Source organism: Mus caroli, unplaced genomic scaffold (assembly GCF_978045245.1).
Source record: "Mus caroli unplaced genomic scaffold, Mus_caroli_1 scaffold_7, whole genome shotgun sequence".
NCBI lineage: Eukaryota > Metazoa > Chordata > Mammalia > Rodentia > Muridae > Mus > Mus caroli.
Window position 1 is genome coordinate 2,672,572 of NW_028227262.1, and position 17,284 is coordinate 2,689,855.

The window sequence follows — 17,284 nt, forward strand, 5'->3', positions numbered from 1 at the left end:
GAATGTACTCAGGGGGGATGGTTTCTACCATGGCTCCCTTGCTAGACTGGGTTCCTTTACTATGACCCCCATGGTCAGGTTAGGTTCCCAGCATCCACATCAGGAGACTCACAGCCATCGGTAACTCTAGTTACAGAGGACCCAAGGCTCTGGCATCTATGTGGTGTACATACACAGACACACATACATGAAATCATTAATTAGTTAGTTAATTAATTAATTCCTACCACAAGTGGCAGAACATAGGGTCTGGAACTTGTTAGGCACTCAACTGTCCGGGGTGTGTGTGTGTGTGTGTGTGAGGTATTTCTGATATAAACTAAGACAAGAGGATCACAAGTTCAAGACCAGCCTGAGCTACATTCAATCTTCTTGCTTTGGTCTCCCAAGAGCTAGATTACAGATATATATCATATGGCCATCATTCATTAATTTCAAAAGCAGCAAAATAAGTAGGTACCTGCATTCTCTAGAGACACAGAAACAACAGGAGATTTTAATGTATAAAAAGAGACTAGTTACAAAGAATTGCTGAGAAGTTCCAAGATCTGCCTGCTCCCTGTAATCTACAGACCTAGCGTGGCAGTGGAAACCTAAGTATGACATGTAGCAGACGTATGTGCAATCTTGGGGGATGGAAATCTTGGGGGATGGAAATGGAGGGAAAATGTGAGAAAGATCTCATGGAACTGACTGATTCTAATGAAGAGAGTGCAGCCTACTATTGTATGTGCTCAGAATACTCTGAAACTGAAGGGACAGATCCTGTCCCTTTACATAATTCTGACCATAACTTGGTTCCTTTGTTGCCATGGTAACCAACAGTCTTGGAACACAAACTTCTCAGAAGCAGTTGGGCTTTACATCACTGAGACATGGGCTCTGAAGGGTTTCTGACTCCATCACTTTGTCTCCACTGCTGGAGCAGCCCTCAGATCAGGGCATGACAGAGGCATGTGCATGAGCATGTGTGTGAGTGTGTGGTCTTCCAGGTTTGTTTACAGGGAGATTATGGAAAATGCAGAATAAACATGCCATCAGATGGTGGGAAGATGGGTGCTCGAATGACAGTCACCTTTCTGGAAAGCATTCTGGTATCAATTATTATGTCTATATATTTATGATCTTTGGTCCACTAACTCCATGGATCATGGTATGGTCTTAAGTAACCTAGTGATCATTAATCAGCCAAGTTATTGAGTATCAGTAGGTGACACCTAAGGCTATTTAATAAGAAAGTAGTTAAGAATATTAGAATAGCCATAGGTTATTATAAACTTGATATTAACTTTCTATTGATGTGAGAACCACATGTATTTGGATATGTGTGTATATGTACATATGTGCACAGATATACATATATACTAAGAAATTAGTTACCTTGACCTCAGAAGAGTGGACTGAAAACATACTTGACTCCAGTCACACTTCCCTGTCATTTTCAAATTTCCCTTTTTGTTTATAAGCTCTCTCAGCTACTGTCAAACAAATAAGAGGCACAAAGAAGAGATGCCAGAGTGTTTTTGTCTTTACAGAGGCAGAAAGTACAAAAGGGTGGACTATATAGAGTGGAAAGAATAGTTTCAATTAGAAAAAGGGATGGGTCATATAAAAACTTCCCCCCATAATATCATTTACTAATTTTTTCTTCTGAAGTTTCCAGAATCAAGGAAAACTTGAGATTGGACACTCTCAGCACCATGACAACCTCACCCTCCAGCAGTGACTACAGTAGCACAGAGGATTCTATTTATGAATGCAAATCCAACCAGAGCGCCTCGGTGGGCTACTACCCTTCTGAGAACACCTTTTCCTATGAGGACATGGTCTCCCGTGAGGAGACAGCCTCTGTGGATTCTTTGGTCCATTTCCTCCCTCCTGTCCAAAGCACCTGGAGGACAGAGAGTTTAAGGAGACTCTTCAGGAAACGAGATCGGGTGGAGCATGACCCAGAGCAGTTCAGCAAGCTAAGCATCACACTGGCCTGGGATATCGATGTGGACTCTGACCATGCAGACTCTCTTGCTAATCTGGATCTAAATGCCCATAGCCAGTGGATGAATAAGTGGCCAGAAGACAAGACAAAACTGACTCCCTGCAAACTGGATAACCTAGTACAGAAACTTGAGATATTTCTAGGAAAAGAAAAAGGTGGCCAGCATGACGGCTGTGTGCTCCCTGAATCTACTCAGAAGGAAGATGTCCACCTCAACAGCACTACCCCTCCACATACTGCTCAGGTCCGTCCTAAAGAACGTGATGTTTGTCAAGACTTGTCCAAGCACAGATCCCTGGAAAATGAAGATATCTGTCAGGTCCTAGAGGATCCTCCAAGGTTACTGAAAGATGAAGTTGTGGTGAGCACAGAGATGCATGCCTCCCAGGAGAGCAAGGGGCAGGACTGGGGAAGACAAGGTTGGACAGTGGAGCCTCACTCTCACTACCTGCTGTGAGGCAAGGTGGGCCCCAGGAGACTAGGACAGGGGGGAATATAACAGTAAGGAGAGGAGATGGGGCACTGTAAGAAAGATACTACAGAGCACAGAGGGAGGGAAGAGGGGTAAGCACAGCAACCCTCAACCACAACCACATAAAAATGGAAGTGTGTGTTCTAGTCAGTTTGTCTCGAAACTTTGCTATATTTGGGCTATTTGGGCAAATGGGCTTGGGTTCTATAAAGGAGTAGACAGCAGGCCCACTGATTTTGACACTACATGCATCTAACTCATCCTGTTTCCTCAGCAGGAGATACGACAGGCATCTGAGAGTTCCTTGGAAACCTCCTCCATGTCATCCTCTCAGCCAGAGGGTGCTTCCCGCTCACACAACATATTCTGTATGAACTTTCGGTGGGTCTTCCAATGGCTGCGGACACAAATCTTCTCCCGATGGAGGAGAGAGCACCCTAGCCAGGCTACCAACACCTGGCACCAGAAAGCAGTGAGAAATATACATTCTCTCAGAAGCAACAGAATCCAACCCCAAGAATGACTCAAGAATGAGTTCACCTGACAGCCCCAGATTTTTAAACCTTCGAAGCCTCTTGTTCAAAAATTCCTAAGAGGTGTATGTGTCCTCTCCTCCGCCTCACAGATGAGGAAATCAATACCTGGAGTACACAGTGGGAGTTTCCAATCTTCACATTCCTTCTGAACAAGCCACTTATTACAACCAGGGAACAAGTGTACCTGAAGTAGTCTGGTATCCTGGACCACCAGAACTGCTGTCTTGATGTTGGACCCACGACTAGGCAGTGGCTCCAAACAGTCTCAATGCCCACTGGAAGCACCACCTAAGCTGCCCCACCATGGTGGGAGGCTGGTCGGATATATACTGCCTTCTGGAAATGAGGGTTTGCATAATGAAAGAGTAAAACACACATAAACAAAATGGAGGCAAAAAGGAGGAGGGAGAGGGGATGCTATTCTTTTGGGAAGCAGACACTACCTAAGTTTACCAAGAGATAATTCAGCCTTCTGAATTCAACAAGCATATTTTCAGCCTGAGTCAAAGTAATTTGCTTGGAGAAGACACACAGATCTGTGTTTATTGGGGAAAAAGTCGTGGGGATTGTTGAGCAGGGGTTCCCATCTCCCCCAAGACTATACTGAAGAAAAAGCCCAATTCTTTAGGAAGATTTCTGGTTTCTGCCTACTCCTTTTAACCTCTGGAACTATGCAGCAATAGGAAGTATTCAAGCACAGCTCATTCATTCTAGTGTCCAATGCGTTATCCAACCAAAGCAGGTCCTCTAAGCCTCACGTGTGGGGAAGGGGTGAGGCTAGCCACTTTGAGTATCAAAAGGGATGCGCGGGAGCTGGAGGGCCATTGGGGTTTGGGGGGTAAGAATGTTACTGAACCTTTAAGTCTCCTGTAGAATTACTATAATTGTCAGGCACATGTTAATCTCATTAATCAATAAATTCTGGGATCTATTTAACCTTATGACTGAAAATATAAAACCATTCTTTAAAGTGTATCTCATCCTTGAAGGGAAGGCTCAGTTGCCTGAATTATCTGGGTGAGTATAACTTACACAATCACATTCTGGAATTCATAATACTGTAAATATAGGATACAGCATAATAATTTATCAAACTTAGAAGTTATTCAGCTCTCTGCAAATGCTAACGCTAATGCATTATAGACCAACCATGAAAAGAACCCCGCTACGGGGTTTGGGGTGATATATCAGTAAACAAGGGTAAAATCTTTTTTTTTCCAAGACTTTAAGAATACAAGACAAATTCACAGTTCAAGGCAGATATGAGTTCGTCTATTTAGACACAAGAACATCTTCCAGGCACTTTTAGTCCTAGCACTTGGGAGACAGAAGCAATCAGATCTCTGTGAGTTTGAGACCAGCCTGGTTTACATACCAAGCTTCAGAATAGCCAAGGTTACAGAGAGAGACCGTGTTTCAAATTCCCTCATAAGACAGGAGAATAAAAATGAAGTAAATGCTAAATGAATTCCTAGAGAATGCTAAGGCTCTAAATTCAATATTAAAGAAGGATGTAGTTAGGAGAAATAATTGGCTCAAATGTGAACTGCAAGTGAAGAATTTACACAGCACACATGGTATCTAATTTCAGGATGACAGGTGGGGTTTATGTTGCACTGCCTGCCAGGAGTCTTTTCCTGCTACCCCCTAACTCCCCAGCAAACAGAACAATGGTCAGCTTTCAGAAGAAACAAAATCCCTATCAGATAACACTGCTGAATGAGCCCGTCTTCAGCAGAGTGGGTGCAAAAGCCCTTGGATAAATTCCCTGAAAGATTATTAGTCTAGATCAAGAAGTTCCCTTGCTAGACAATTTCCGTCTTATCCCACATTTCAAACGAACCTCATGGATTTAATACCCTTTTATTTCAGTACAGTATGCTTGATAAAAAAAAAAAACTACTTCCAAGGCACGGACGGAGGGCATCTCTCCAGTTTGTGGCTTTTGAAAGAACACTAATCTCATTACCACAGCATTATCTGTTCAGAAGGGAATAAGAATGGTAATTGACTTGCATACTCCTTGTCTACCTCAATATCTATTATTTTAAGTTAAAAAAAAATCCTCTAAAATACAAAGAGCAGTCACTCCCCCTCTTCCCTGACCATTATAAAACTTCCCTTGTAAGCCCACGCTCAAAGAACAGACGGCATGTCAGATGCACCCATGGGCTCAGACTTTGGGGTCTTACGTTTTCCCAAACAGGAGACAGTTTATCAGTAAAGTGGCATCAGAATATTTGTACCATTATTGCAACACAGCAATTTCATTCACATAAGGACCAGAAATAGACACTGAATCCACTGTGTAAAGGACTGTCAGGAAACAGTATTTGGAGGTAGTCACTCCACAGGTAGAAAGCAGCCTACACCTTCAAGAGAAGCAGCATAGACTGGCCGGCAATGTTCAACCTGAATCTCACCACAACGACTGCAGTAGTCAGATAAATCTTAGATTGTAGAACACTCTACTAGACAACTCTCTGGAACTAAACATGTTAGGATCACAAAACACAAAATAATTTTTTTTAATTGAAAAAGACAGAGAGACATGGCAGGTTATAATGGAGACAACAGAGAGAGACATGAGGCCAACTGCTATTCATGATCTCCAACTGAATCCTGGATCAAATCCACAAAGCTAAACAAAACTTAGGTAAAGGATTCTTCATAACATCTGGAAAAAACAGATAGTGACAGTATATAATATGATTGAGTAGCTGTGTCAGTCATGGTTCTCTAGAGGAACAGAACTTATAGAATGAATATTTATTTATTATATCTTTTAGATAAAATATAACATGTATATATTCATTAGAATGGCTTACAGGCTGTGGTCTAGCTAGTCCAACAATGGCTGCCTATGAACAGAAGATCCAAGAATCCAATAGTTGTTGAGTCCACAAGGCTGGATGTCTCAGCTGTCTTCAGTAGAAGCCAGAATCCTAAAGAAGGCGGTTCTAATGCCAGTAACAAAATGGACTTGCCAGCAAGAGCAAGAACAAACAGGCAATGACCAAACTTCCCTCTTCCAGGTCCCACTTCAAAAGATTTGAAGTAAAGGTGTAACTTTCTACCTCAAGAGATTCAGATTAAAAGTGGGTCTTCCCACTTCAAATGACTTAAGGGAAAAAATCCCTCTCAGGTGTCCTGAGTCGCATGGGCTTTAGTTAGCTCCAGATGTAGTCAAGTTGACAACCAAGATGGCTGCACAGGTGTTACCAACTGACGATATGGTTGAATATTTACTGTATAATAACACCAAGGCTACATAAGAGAACACTTTTGATTCTTTACAAATAAGAAAATAAGAAAGCTAAGACCAGGAAACCACTAAGAAAAATAAACTCTAAGAAGTAAGGAGTCCAGTTCTCTATGCCTAACATTTTCATGACACAGTATCTTAGTCATATATCTACTTAAAATAACTAACATTTAAAGCACTGGAACATGATATTAGCTGCTAAGGTTATATAAATGGGACAGTTTTTTAGACTCCCTCATTCATCCTGGGATCTGTCTTGGATTCCTTGGCTCCAAGGAACGTCCAGTCAGTCTCATGCACAGTCAGGGGTGTTCAATTCCTAACTGGAGCTCACGAACGGGTCTAGCTGAGAGCAGAATGGCATCCCAGGGTTGTTCTAAAGCAAGAGCTCCGCTTGCTTAGCTTCGCTGAGGTCAGAAGAGTTTTGCCCACTAGAGACAAGTTCCCTACCTTTCAACGACCTCACATTGCAAGGGCTTGCCATCTCCTCTACCTTGGGAAGTTCTCGCTGTACAGACCTCTCTGCTCCTCACCATGCAGGAACAGGTCTGAGAGCTCCTGAACGTTGTTTTGATGTTTCCTTTCCTTCTGGAGCAGGACAGCATCAAAAGTGCCTGGATGGGAAATAGTGCACACAGGAAGCACAGGAAGCACAGCGAGCTTAGGCCCTGTCTGAGACAAACGTGCACGTCAACATTCAATGAACACTCTGCCAGCAGTGAACATCCAGAAACTCTCGACAATTTTATCTTTTCATCCCAGGTTAAAGAAGAGAGTTATTAAGACTTCCTGGCTTTGGCCCCTGGTCCTCTAAACTTGCTGTGAATTCTGAGGAAATTAACCTCTCTGTGCCTTCTTTTTCTTCATCTATAAGCTGTAATACTACAGCACTAACCTTTAAAAGAAGAAAGTAGTAATGAGTACTTAGTACAAGGATTAATGGCACATTATGTTTACAGAGTTTAAGTGCTGCTAACTGTTGTCAACATAACACTCTTTATTCTAAGAAATCTCTCACAACTCCTGGTGGCCACAGAAGAAAATTCAAGTAAAAGGGCACTGCACTTCTCTACAGTGCCTCCTCACACCGACCTGAGATCAGAGCATCCATAGCGGCAGTTTCTAGGCGCTCCTGCCAAGGCTCATGCTCTTTCACCTATCAGGAACTTCCCCCACCCTGGCTACATCTTCAGTCCACACTGCTTCTCCTGTTTTCAAATCCTATCCTTCAAGCACAGGCTATATTCAAGCCATGCTACAGAAGAGAGCCAGCGAGGCCTGAGGCTTAACCCCACCCCTTGTGTCCCCAAGCACTTGTTTTTGGTGTGTAAATGCACATTTTACCCTGACTTGTAGAAATCAGAGCAGAAACACATGCCCACACCTCTCTCTCCCACCAGACAAAGGCTCTGATGTTCTGCTTATCTCTGCATGCTCCAAAGCCCCTGACCCAGTTTCTCATACAGAGGCTCCATGATAAACCTTTGGTAAAATGAATGGTTAATCTGCAGGAAACAATTTAAGTCGATAAGATCTAGGATGGAATGTCACTTCCTTTCATAACCTTTAGCTGGCTTCTGTGGGGGAGTGTCTCTGCGTCTCGACCACATGACCTATATAGCTGGACTGGGGGTGGGGAGATTCATGGCCGACAACTAGGGTCGGTGCACTCACATGTGTACACTTGTTGTGTGCATGAATCTGTCCTGTGCTAGCCCTGTACAACCCAAGACCACCACTCTAGGTGGTTTCAGGATTGTTCCAGCTGGTGGAGGGGGAAGTATGGGCGTCGGGGATTGCCCTCAGCCCTCATGGAGGTTCCTGGCCTTTTGGTTCAGCTTGACCCTCAGACTGTGAAAGGCCCTTTCCAAGGTGAATCCTGAAGGTTTTCACATCAGTGTCCCTTTCACTGTCTCAAATTTTACTGTCTCAAAGATTCCCCACCCATCCCCACCCCTGCCTCCAGCTTGGTGCTAAAAGGCTACCTGACATCCCCAAGTCAAGAAGGCTGAGAGACCTCAGGGACAAGCTTTATGCATGCATGGGTCAGAATGCACTTGGCCATGAGCTAGATGTTAATGATTCAACTATTAAATCGTGCCTAAAAAGAAACACATAAAACAAGATTAGGTACTAATTTGGTTGACAAAAAATGCCGTGACCAGAGGCTGGCAGGAAATTAATTCTGTATTTCCTCTAGGAAAAATACCCAGTTATTTCAGGTTCATGCCAACTTTACAGAGCATGAGGTGACAAGAGACAGGAGTCCAGAGAGCAGAATCCCACCACAGACACTTTTTTCCCTTTTCGGTGCTATCTCAGGAAACAACACCCAGCCCTCAGAGCCTGCACTACTCTTGGGCCCCAGTTTGCTATCTCAGCCTTTCTGGATCACTCAACCTTACAAAGGAGAGCCACCGGGCCCAGGGGGTTGCGTGGGTTAGGGGGTGCGTGCTGTCTTCTCCTGTGAGAAGGCTAATGACTGAGGCCTGCCATTCTTATCATTTCCTGCTTGGAGCTTGGGTGTTAACCTTTCCCAGACACACAGGAGCCCCAGTGTGGGTGAAAGGGCTCTGAAAGGGCTGTTCTGTGTCGGACTCAGGCAAAACCAATACATAGCACAGCAAGGACCCAGTTTGACACGAAGGTGTCTATTCTGCTTTCCAGGAGACCTTTGCATGCATCCAGGTGCCACAGAATGTAAACAGTCATTAAGATAATTGGCCAAGGAGCTACAGAGGGCTCAGGTTCAGTTCCCAGCACTGACATGGTAGCTCACAACCACCTGTAACTCCACTTCCAGGATATCTAAAGCCCTCTTCTGACCTCTATGGGCACCAGGCATACATGCGGTATGCATACATATATACACAAAGGCAAAGCATTCACATACATGAAATAAACATAAATCTTTAAAAAAATTCTAAAAAGATAATTGGTCAAGCAGGCAACATGGCATGCACCTGCAACCCAGCAATGAAGGAAGCTGAGGCTGGAAATGTGTTAATTTGAGGACTTATCCCAGCCTCAAAACCCCAAAAACAAAAGACCTCAGATAAGCTTTTGATGCCAGCCATTGACACATACTCTGCTTCTGAAGTGACCTTATAATACTAATATATGTAATATATTATATATAATTTTAATATATAATCTTTTTCTTTGCAGAGCTGGGAACCAAACAGGGCCTTGTGTACACTAGGTAAAACCTGGACTGCACACACAGCCCAGTAACAGGGTTTTTTGTTGTTGTTTTGAGACAGAGTCTTACTATGTAAGCCAGTCTGGCCACGTGCTCACTATCCTCCTGCCTCGGCCTCCCACGTGTTAGAATTACAGGCATGCACTACCATGCCTGGCTCCTCTACTACTGGTTTTTCTTGTTGAAAAACCCCAGATGCATTCCAGTTGCCCATGGCTCCCTTTGCCTAGTTTATCATATAAACTCCTTTCTGTCTCATGATATGAGGACCTACCTGCTCATAGCTCAAGGTACACTTCCATGCATAAGTCACTAATAACTGTGTTTCTGCACAGTCCTGGAGCTGAGTCTTTGTTGAATCCCTTGACACCTTCTGCCTTTGGCAGCCGGTTCTAACACAATGTATTCTCCTAAAACAATGTATTCTCCTAGAATTCAAGGTCTCACTTGTCTAAGCAAATATACATTGTACGGTTTTCAAAAATTATGAAGAATAAGGCAACTCAGATTCCACTAAGTTATCCAAAACCTTTAAGAATGCCTCAGAAGCCACATGACTCCTGGACAGAGCTAACCTCCTCCAAGAGTAAACAATTTCAGTGCCCAGGCACAGGAATCTGGCTTCCTTGCGTCATTCAGGAATCCCATGCTCAAAATGAGGGACATTAGTGGAGGCTTCTGCCCTATGTCCTAGCTCTCTAAGTCTAATGCTCACTTGTTGAACAAAACTGCCATCCATGCACACAATGACTGAAAAGCTTCCAAGCAAGCTGAGAGGCCACGGCAGGGGTAGGTACCAAAAAACAAGGGTCAGAAAAGTTAGGTCCCAAGTAAATATAGTACAAAATGCCCAGAATAGCCCAGAAAGACAGCTGCTGACCTTTTCCTCTAAAATCTGCATATCACAGTGCCAAATGCCCGATAACACTCTAAGGCCAAGCCAGAATTACTACTACAGAGGGAAGATATAAAGTAAAATCCACACAGACAAGCATATCTGACAGTGCCATGACATTTGAATTTGGGTACAAATGTAAAGAGGGAGGACATTATTGTACTATAGTTAGCAATGGATTATACACCACAAACTCAAAGCTGCCATAATTTCTACAGATACCTCCTGAAAGAAAAATGTGCACACAGCAGGCAGAGTCTCTTTCCTTGGATTGTGATGCACAGATGTATGAACTGGGCTAAATGGGGGGGGGATTTACAAACCCACTTAAATCTATTCTCTATTTTTGTACTTCTCAAGCAATGGAAGGCCTTGGCTTACTGGAACCCTGATGTGGGGACCACTCACCTCCAAAGGAAGGAAGGGAGGGAAAAAAGGAAGGAAAGAAGAAGGGAGGGAGGGCAGGAGGGAGGGAGGGAAGGAAGGAAGGAAGGAAGGAGAGGGAAGGAGAGAAAAAGAAATTCACATTTGATACCTGTCACACAGAAAGCATGGTCTTCTAATAAAAGAAATAAATGCATTAAGACCTAAGACAGACAGACAGACAGTCTCTCTCTCTCTCTCTCTCTCTCTCTCTCTCTCTCTCTCTCTCTTTAAACATGTGGGAGGCTGTTTCTTTCTCTGTCTGTAGTAATACTCCAACACACTTGTCTCATACAGACAAAAAGGGATTTTCTTTTTTTTTTTTAACTTTTTATTAGGTATTTTCCTCATTTACATTTCCAATGCTATCCCAAAAGTCCCCCATACCCTCCCACCCACTCCCCTACCCACCCACTCCCACTTTTTGGCCCTGGCGTTCCCCTGTACTGGGGCATATAAAGTTTGCGTGTCCAATGGGCCTCTTTCCAGTGATGGCCGACTAGGCCATCTTCTGATACATATGCAGCTAGAGTCAAGAGCTCCGGGGTACTGGTTAGTTCATAATGTTGCACCTACAGGGTTGCAGATCTCTATAGCTCCTTGGATACTTTCTCTAGCTCCTCTATTGGGGGCCCTGTGATCCATCCAATAGCTGACTGTGAGCATCCACTTCTGTGTTTGCTAGGCCCTGGCCTAGTCTCACAAGAGACAACTATATCAGGGTCCTTTCAGCCAACGCTTGCTAGTGTATGCAATGGTGTCATCGTTTGGAGGCTAATTATGGGATGGATCCCTAGATATGGCAGTCTCTAGATGGTCCATCAAAAAGGGATTTTCTAATCACTACAACTGTCCCAAGATTTGAAGTTCTAGAAAAGACTCCTACAGCTTTGGTAAAAGAAGTAAACGGCTCCTGACTTTCCCAAACTCTACCCACACCCACGAATGTCCACTTACAGAAGTAAACAGATCAACTAAAATCCCATCGGCTTTTCAAGAGCAGCCTAGGTGTCTGATGGAGAGATCTTAAGGAAAGGCTATGGAGAATCTCGGCAGTTACAAAATGGCAGATCTTCCATGCTGACCAGAGAAAGCGCCAGGCAGAGAACGGTGACCCATCCTGGTGAGAACCATCTCTCAGGAGTACAGGTGACAATCTCCCTGTATGGGCCTTGAACTGGCTCTGATTCTGGGATTTTCTTTTCAAATTCCTAATACCTGTGTAGATGTTACCAAAGTCCCAACACAAAAATCTATAATCCTAAATATTCTAAAATCCAATCCTCAGCACCACTCTCAAGAAATTCTAAGGGTTGGTTCTAAGTTCAATTCCCAGCAACCACATGGTGGCTCACAACCATCTATAATGGGATCTGATGGCCTCTTCTGCTGTGTCTCTGGAGACAGCTACAGTGCACTCATGTAAATGAAATAAATAAATCTTTAAAAAAAAAACAAAAACTTTAGAAACACTTCAGGTTAAAGACATGAGATCTTTACTTTTGTTTTTTTATTGTTGTTTTGGTAAAATGTATTTCATATTAATTATGCTCACTCCACAAAAAAAAAAAAAGTCAGGAAATAGACATGTCAATTCTAAGGAACAGAGTGACAGTGAGTGCAAGGGGGTTATAAAGAAAAGGGCAGATAGGACATAGTCATGGGATATGCTTTCCTTGGGGGTGGGGCAGAATTGACACTATGTCAGGGGCTATACTCTAAGGCTGCACTCTGAGGCTATACTCTGTCACAGGCTACACTATGTCAGAGGCTGCACTATATCAGAGGCTACTCTATGTCAGAAGCTACATACACACTATGTCTGAGGCTGCACTCTGTCAGAGGCTGCAAATTGCAGGCTCACAGCAAAGCGCTATATGGACACACAGGCAGGCCTGTATGGGTGGAAGACATCCCAATGTTACAGCCGTTCTTAAACCATTTAAGAGAAGGCAAAGACATAGCTAGACAGGGGGCTCCACCTCATTCTTACAAGTGGCTCCGGCTATCCCCAAAAGTGGTATAACCAGGTACAACAGGCTACACCCAGCCAAGAAAGCAAGAATCAATATCATATAGGAGGGACAAAGGCATTACCTGTGCTCTTAGGCACATGATGCTACTACATCAATACTCAACTGGCAGTAATGCCTCCCAAGCCCAGTGGACAAATATCACATGGGTTTTGATGCTTTCCTGTGCTGCTCCTGCCGTCAGGCTCAGGACAGCCATAATGAGTAAGTGAAAAACACAACTGAACACTTATTTTTATTCTGTTAATTCCATGCATACCAATATTTCAATTTTCTTCTGGAAATGGGGTCCAAAGCAGCCTCAAAAACAGAATCCTCTTGTCTCAACCTCCCAAGTACTAGGATGATAAATATACCATGACACACCCACCTTGATGCTAATATTTGGTGTTTGTTGCTGTTGCTGTCATCTGAGACAGGGTGGCTCTATGCAGCCCTGGCTGTCCCGAAACTTGTTATGTAGGCCAGGCTGAGTAACTCACAGTTACTGCTTCCCCAAATACTAGGAACAAGACATGAACCACTCTACCAGGCACCGCTAGTATTTTAATTGGTGCTCTTAAATACATATTTCTTCAATATCTAAACAATAAAACAAACCCAACATTTAAAAGGCACGGTCTTAATTGCATGACTAGAATGTGGGAACTGAGAATTGAAAGACAGACATAAGGAGATCTCTTACAGAAGACCTCCTTCATCCCTCAACAGAAGAGGAGAGGAAACACAAGAAGACTCGAGTACAGAACCCCGATTTCTACTTTACCGATGTGAAACCCCAGGATGCTATCACCACAGCCTTTAGCTTTGCACAAGTGTTAGTCCTGTATGTTAGTCTTGCCACTGTCTTCTGTCAGCCTACAGAAAGTTGCTCCTTGAGGAGGACGCATACTAAAAGAATCAAGAGTGGGAGTCACCCCACTAAATAAATAAATACATACATACATAAACCTAAGTTTTTATGTATACCATGAATGAATATGCAATGACTTTTAATCTACCTATTATTTAGTTCAGAGGAAAATATACCCAACCCTTAATGAACAAAGCATACAAAGTAGTATCGGTGAGATATGGATTTACACACACTCACAGAACCCTGCATCCCTTATAGTCTGGTCACAGTTTCTATTTGTAAACACAAATTGCAAGACAAGACCATCTTCACCCTTACAGTCATAGAAACTTCTGATCCTGGACAGGCATGAGAGAGAATATAATGTCAAGAAAAGCACAAATGTACACAAGACAAGAGCCCACCTCTGCTCCTGTCTCAATCTAAGCCAAATTCCTGCTTTTCCACCACACAGTAGAGAAGTTGGGGGCTGGAATTAGACGCTCACAGTCACCGCTCTTTCTGGCTCAACCACCTCTACAAGTTCCCTTCTCACACTAGGCTATTTTGTTAGATCATGAACTCATCATGTGCCACAGCTCTGACAGAGGTGGATGACGCTGACCATGGTCAGCTGGAAATCTTCCAGACCTCAGACTGGACATGGTCTGCAGAATCAGTCACTCTCTGAGACCTCGCCAAAACCCTGACCATCAAGATACTGCAAAACACCCAGCAAGAGTTAAAAGCAATGCCAGAAATGACAATGTGCACAATGACCCTGCTCTCCCTGAATTCAGCTGCACTGGCCTCAAGCTGACACAAGTAAATAACTAAGGTCTTCAGTGGAGGGCCCTGCTGAGTGACACACCCAGGACATGGGACAGGTGTTTCCTACATCTTTCCTTTTCAACTTGAGGTTTGGGTTAGCATTCCCATGCTTAGTTTCATAATGTTCTTTTTTAACTGGGAAAACACTATGTTGTATTAGATGGCTGCTAGTCACAAGAATAAGAGAGCACCCATGCACACACTGAAGACACATCTGTGCTAAACTGGAACAGGAAGTGTATGGGGCATGATAATATCCCCGTTTTACAGGTAAAGAAGCTAACCAAGGGGTCATAGGACAAGAAGAAGGTGGAGCTGTGATCTGAAGACAGAACTCTCTCAAACAAAAGCTCTAAGGCCCACACCATTATAAAACTACATTTTCCTAGTTTGGTAATTTTATTCAGTTACTTCCTGGCTCGAGATTCAGACTTTACGGACTATTTTTCAAAGCTTTCTGAAAGGAAAATCAAAGCTTCTCGTGAGTCTAGCATGCTAGATCAGATCCATTTCATTTACTCCTGGCCCTAGACTCATCAGGTCTTACACATCAGGTCCTTCTCTGAGATGTCACTTTCCCAGGCTCTTGATCTGGTCCACCAAGTGTTGTCACAGTTTCTAGGGCAGCGCAGACACACCTCTCTCTAGACTCTCTTCTCTCCTCTGCAATCCCTTTTTATGCTATGCAAATAAAACCTGTCTGTGCCAAGGGACCAGCCTTACACATCACATGCATTCCAGGGAGGACTTCTGCCTGGCCATGCCCCAGAGGACCCATGAAAACATCTCCTGTCCCTTATGGGTGTGGTGCTCAGAACATCACAGGGAAGAAGGCCACCTAAATATCAATACTTTTGCTTTCAAAGAAGTCTACTTTCATCTCACTCCTCAGAACCTAAATTGCTGAGTGGTTCACAAGTGAGCATAAGACAAGATAGGCACAGAAATAATTAAAGGGTCAAAACTGAGTACTCAGCCTAGAAAGACCATGTTAGAGAGAGTTAGGAGACGACTGCCCATGGGTCTCTGTGGCCTTGAGGTGGCTAACCTCCCAAAGACTCAAAGTTTCACACACAGAGGAAAAGACCACACATCTTCCTCACTAGATAGCTTAGCAGTTACAAGTACATACTGCTCTTGCTGAGAATCTGAGTTAGGTGCCCAGTACACATGTGGAAGTCCACAACATCTTGCAATTCTAGCTCCAGTAACCTAACACTCTCTTCTGACCACCATGGGCATTGTGCTCACATGCACATACCTGTCCTCACACATGCATAAACACATAATTTAAAAAAAAAAAAGTAAGGCGCTGGAGAGATGTTTCAACAGTTAAGTGCACTGACTGCTAATCCAGAGGACCCAAGTTTGATTGCCAGCAGTCGCTTTGTTGATTTACAACCATCTATACGCCTAGTTCCAGAGATCCAATGTTCTCTTCTGGCCAGGCACCAGGATCCCAAGCTGTGAACAGACATATATGCAGCCAAAACATCCATACACGTAAAATAAGGTCTTTTAAAAAATTTGTATGTATGTACAGCATTAAAAATGGGCTGGATAGTACCCGAGTGCCCTGCAATTACACAATTAGATCTCATCAGAGCAAGGAGAAGGGAAAAAAAAATAAACCACATTTAGTAACAGGGGAATGTCACAATGTCACATACAGACTGAGTGAAATGAGCCACATACAAAAGAATATATACTGTATGATTATAGTCAGAAATTTTAAAGGCAAGTAAAACTACTCAGACACCAACAGTCGGGGGACACTGGTTATTCCTGGGACCCCAAGGACAGAAGATCTACAGCACCAGTAATTTTGTTACTAGGGATGCTGCATACACAGATGGATTCATCTGTAACAGCTGTTCCACACAGCTATCTAGCAAGGGCTTGCACTTGTTCATCTGTGTGTGAAACACTGATCCAGGACTAGTCGTCTCTTGACTCTAACGTGAAACAGGGTTTCTCCTCCTCCCTCCCTCCCTTCCTGTCAGGGTTCAGGAGGATCAGAATCACATTTCTATTATAATCACAACTCAGAAGGCACCAGTGTCCTACCACCACCATGATAGGGATGGCATTGTTTTGTTTTTTGTTTTGGGTGTGGGTTTGGTTTTAGACACAGAGTTTCTCTGAATAGCCCTGGCTGCCCTCAAACACCTTCTGTAGACAGGGGGGGACTCCAACTCAGAGATTTTCCTGCCTCTGCATCCCAAGTGCTGGGATTAAACATGTTGCAGCAGCACCTCCCCGGAGGAATGGCATTCTAACACTACTAAGGATATGGCAATCAAAAAGTCAGACGGTGACAGCTGTGTCCACACTCACATCCGGATGACTGAAGTCCACGCTGACCCTCAGCATCCTCCCTTCTCTTAGCCACTAAAATTCCAACTCAGTAACTACCTGGGGAGGAGGCAATAGGGTCAGAGGAGTGTTTGGCACAAGGTAAAATGTAGAACTTACAGAATAAATCTGAACAAGTCAATCAAACACTTACCACCTAGCACAAGTTCAGCAATAATATCACCACTTAGCAAGAGGAACGGGGAGAAGGGAGGCCGCTAAGCCACATGAAAACACTTCCTCAGCCTGCAGGGTCACTGAAGGGCCAACAAGCCTCACTCCTGTGGACAAGCTATCACAGGGTCTGAAGGCAAAGAGCAACAAAGCACCTGAGAAGGAAGAGGGCGGTGCCTTTGGTATGCTACCAGGCCTGTGCTGTCCTGCTTGATCCCTGCCAGATGAAGACTGGTTGGCAGACTGCCGTGGAGACACGTCTGAACC

The 17,284-nt window shown here is 43.8% G+C and overlaps 2 protein-coding genes across 17 annotated transcripts in view; one reads left to right on the forward strand and one right to left on the reverse strand.

The window, feature by feature from the left end:
• Ppfibp1 (PPFIB scaffold protein 1) overlaps window positions 1-17,284 on the reverse strand; it is a 136,676-nt gene that overhangs the window by 73,830 nt on the left and 45,562 nt on the right. Inside the window, exon 1 of one of the 13 annotated variants that reach the window (XM_085839765.1) lies at window positions 6,720-7,165. The exons of the other annotated variants lie outside the window; for them this stretch is intronic. The gene's annotated coding sequence lies outside the window, so the exon portion shown is untranslated. Of the gene's footprint in view, window positions 1-6,719; window positions 7,166-17,284 lie in introns of those variants that run through there. 13 annotated transcript variants of the gene reach the window in all.
• Window positions 915-2,991, forward strand: CUNH12orf71 (chromosome unknown C12orf71 homolog). 4 transcript variants are annotated; one of them, XM_021164019.2, is made up of 3 exons: window positions 915-972; window positions 1,657-2,357; window positions 2,743-2,991. In XM_021164019.2, exons 2-3 carry the CDS (start codon window positions 1,701-1,703, stop codon window positions 2,989-2,991), a joined length of 906 nt encoding a protein of 301 aa, XP_021019678.1. In that variant the 5' UTR covers window positions 915-972; window positions 1,657-1,700. The 4 variants fall into 4 exon arrangements, with proteins under 4 accessions (XP_021019678.1, XP_029334824.1, XP_021019679.1 ...); XM_029478964.1 differs by having other exon boundaries at window positions 2,746-2,991; XM_021164020.3 differs by having other exon boundaries at window positions 931-992.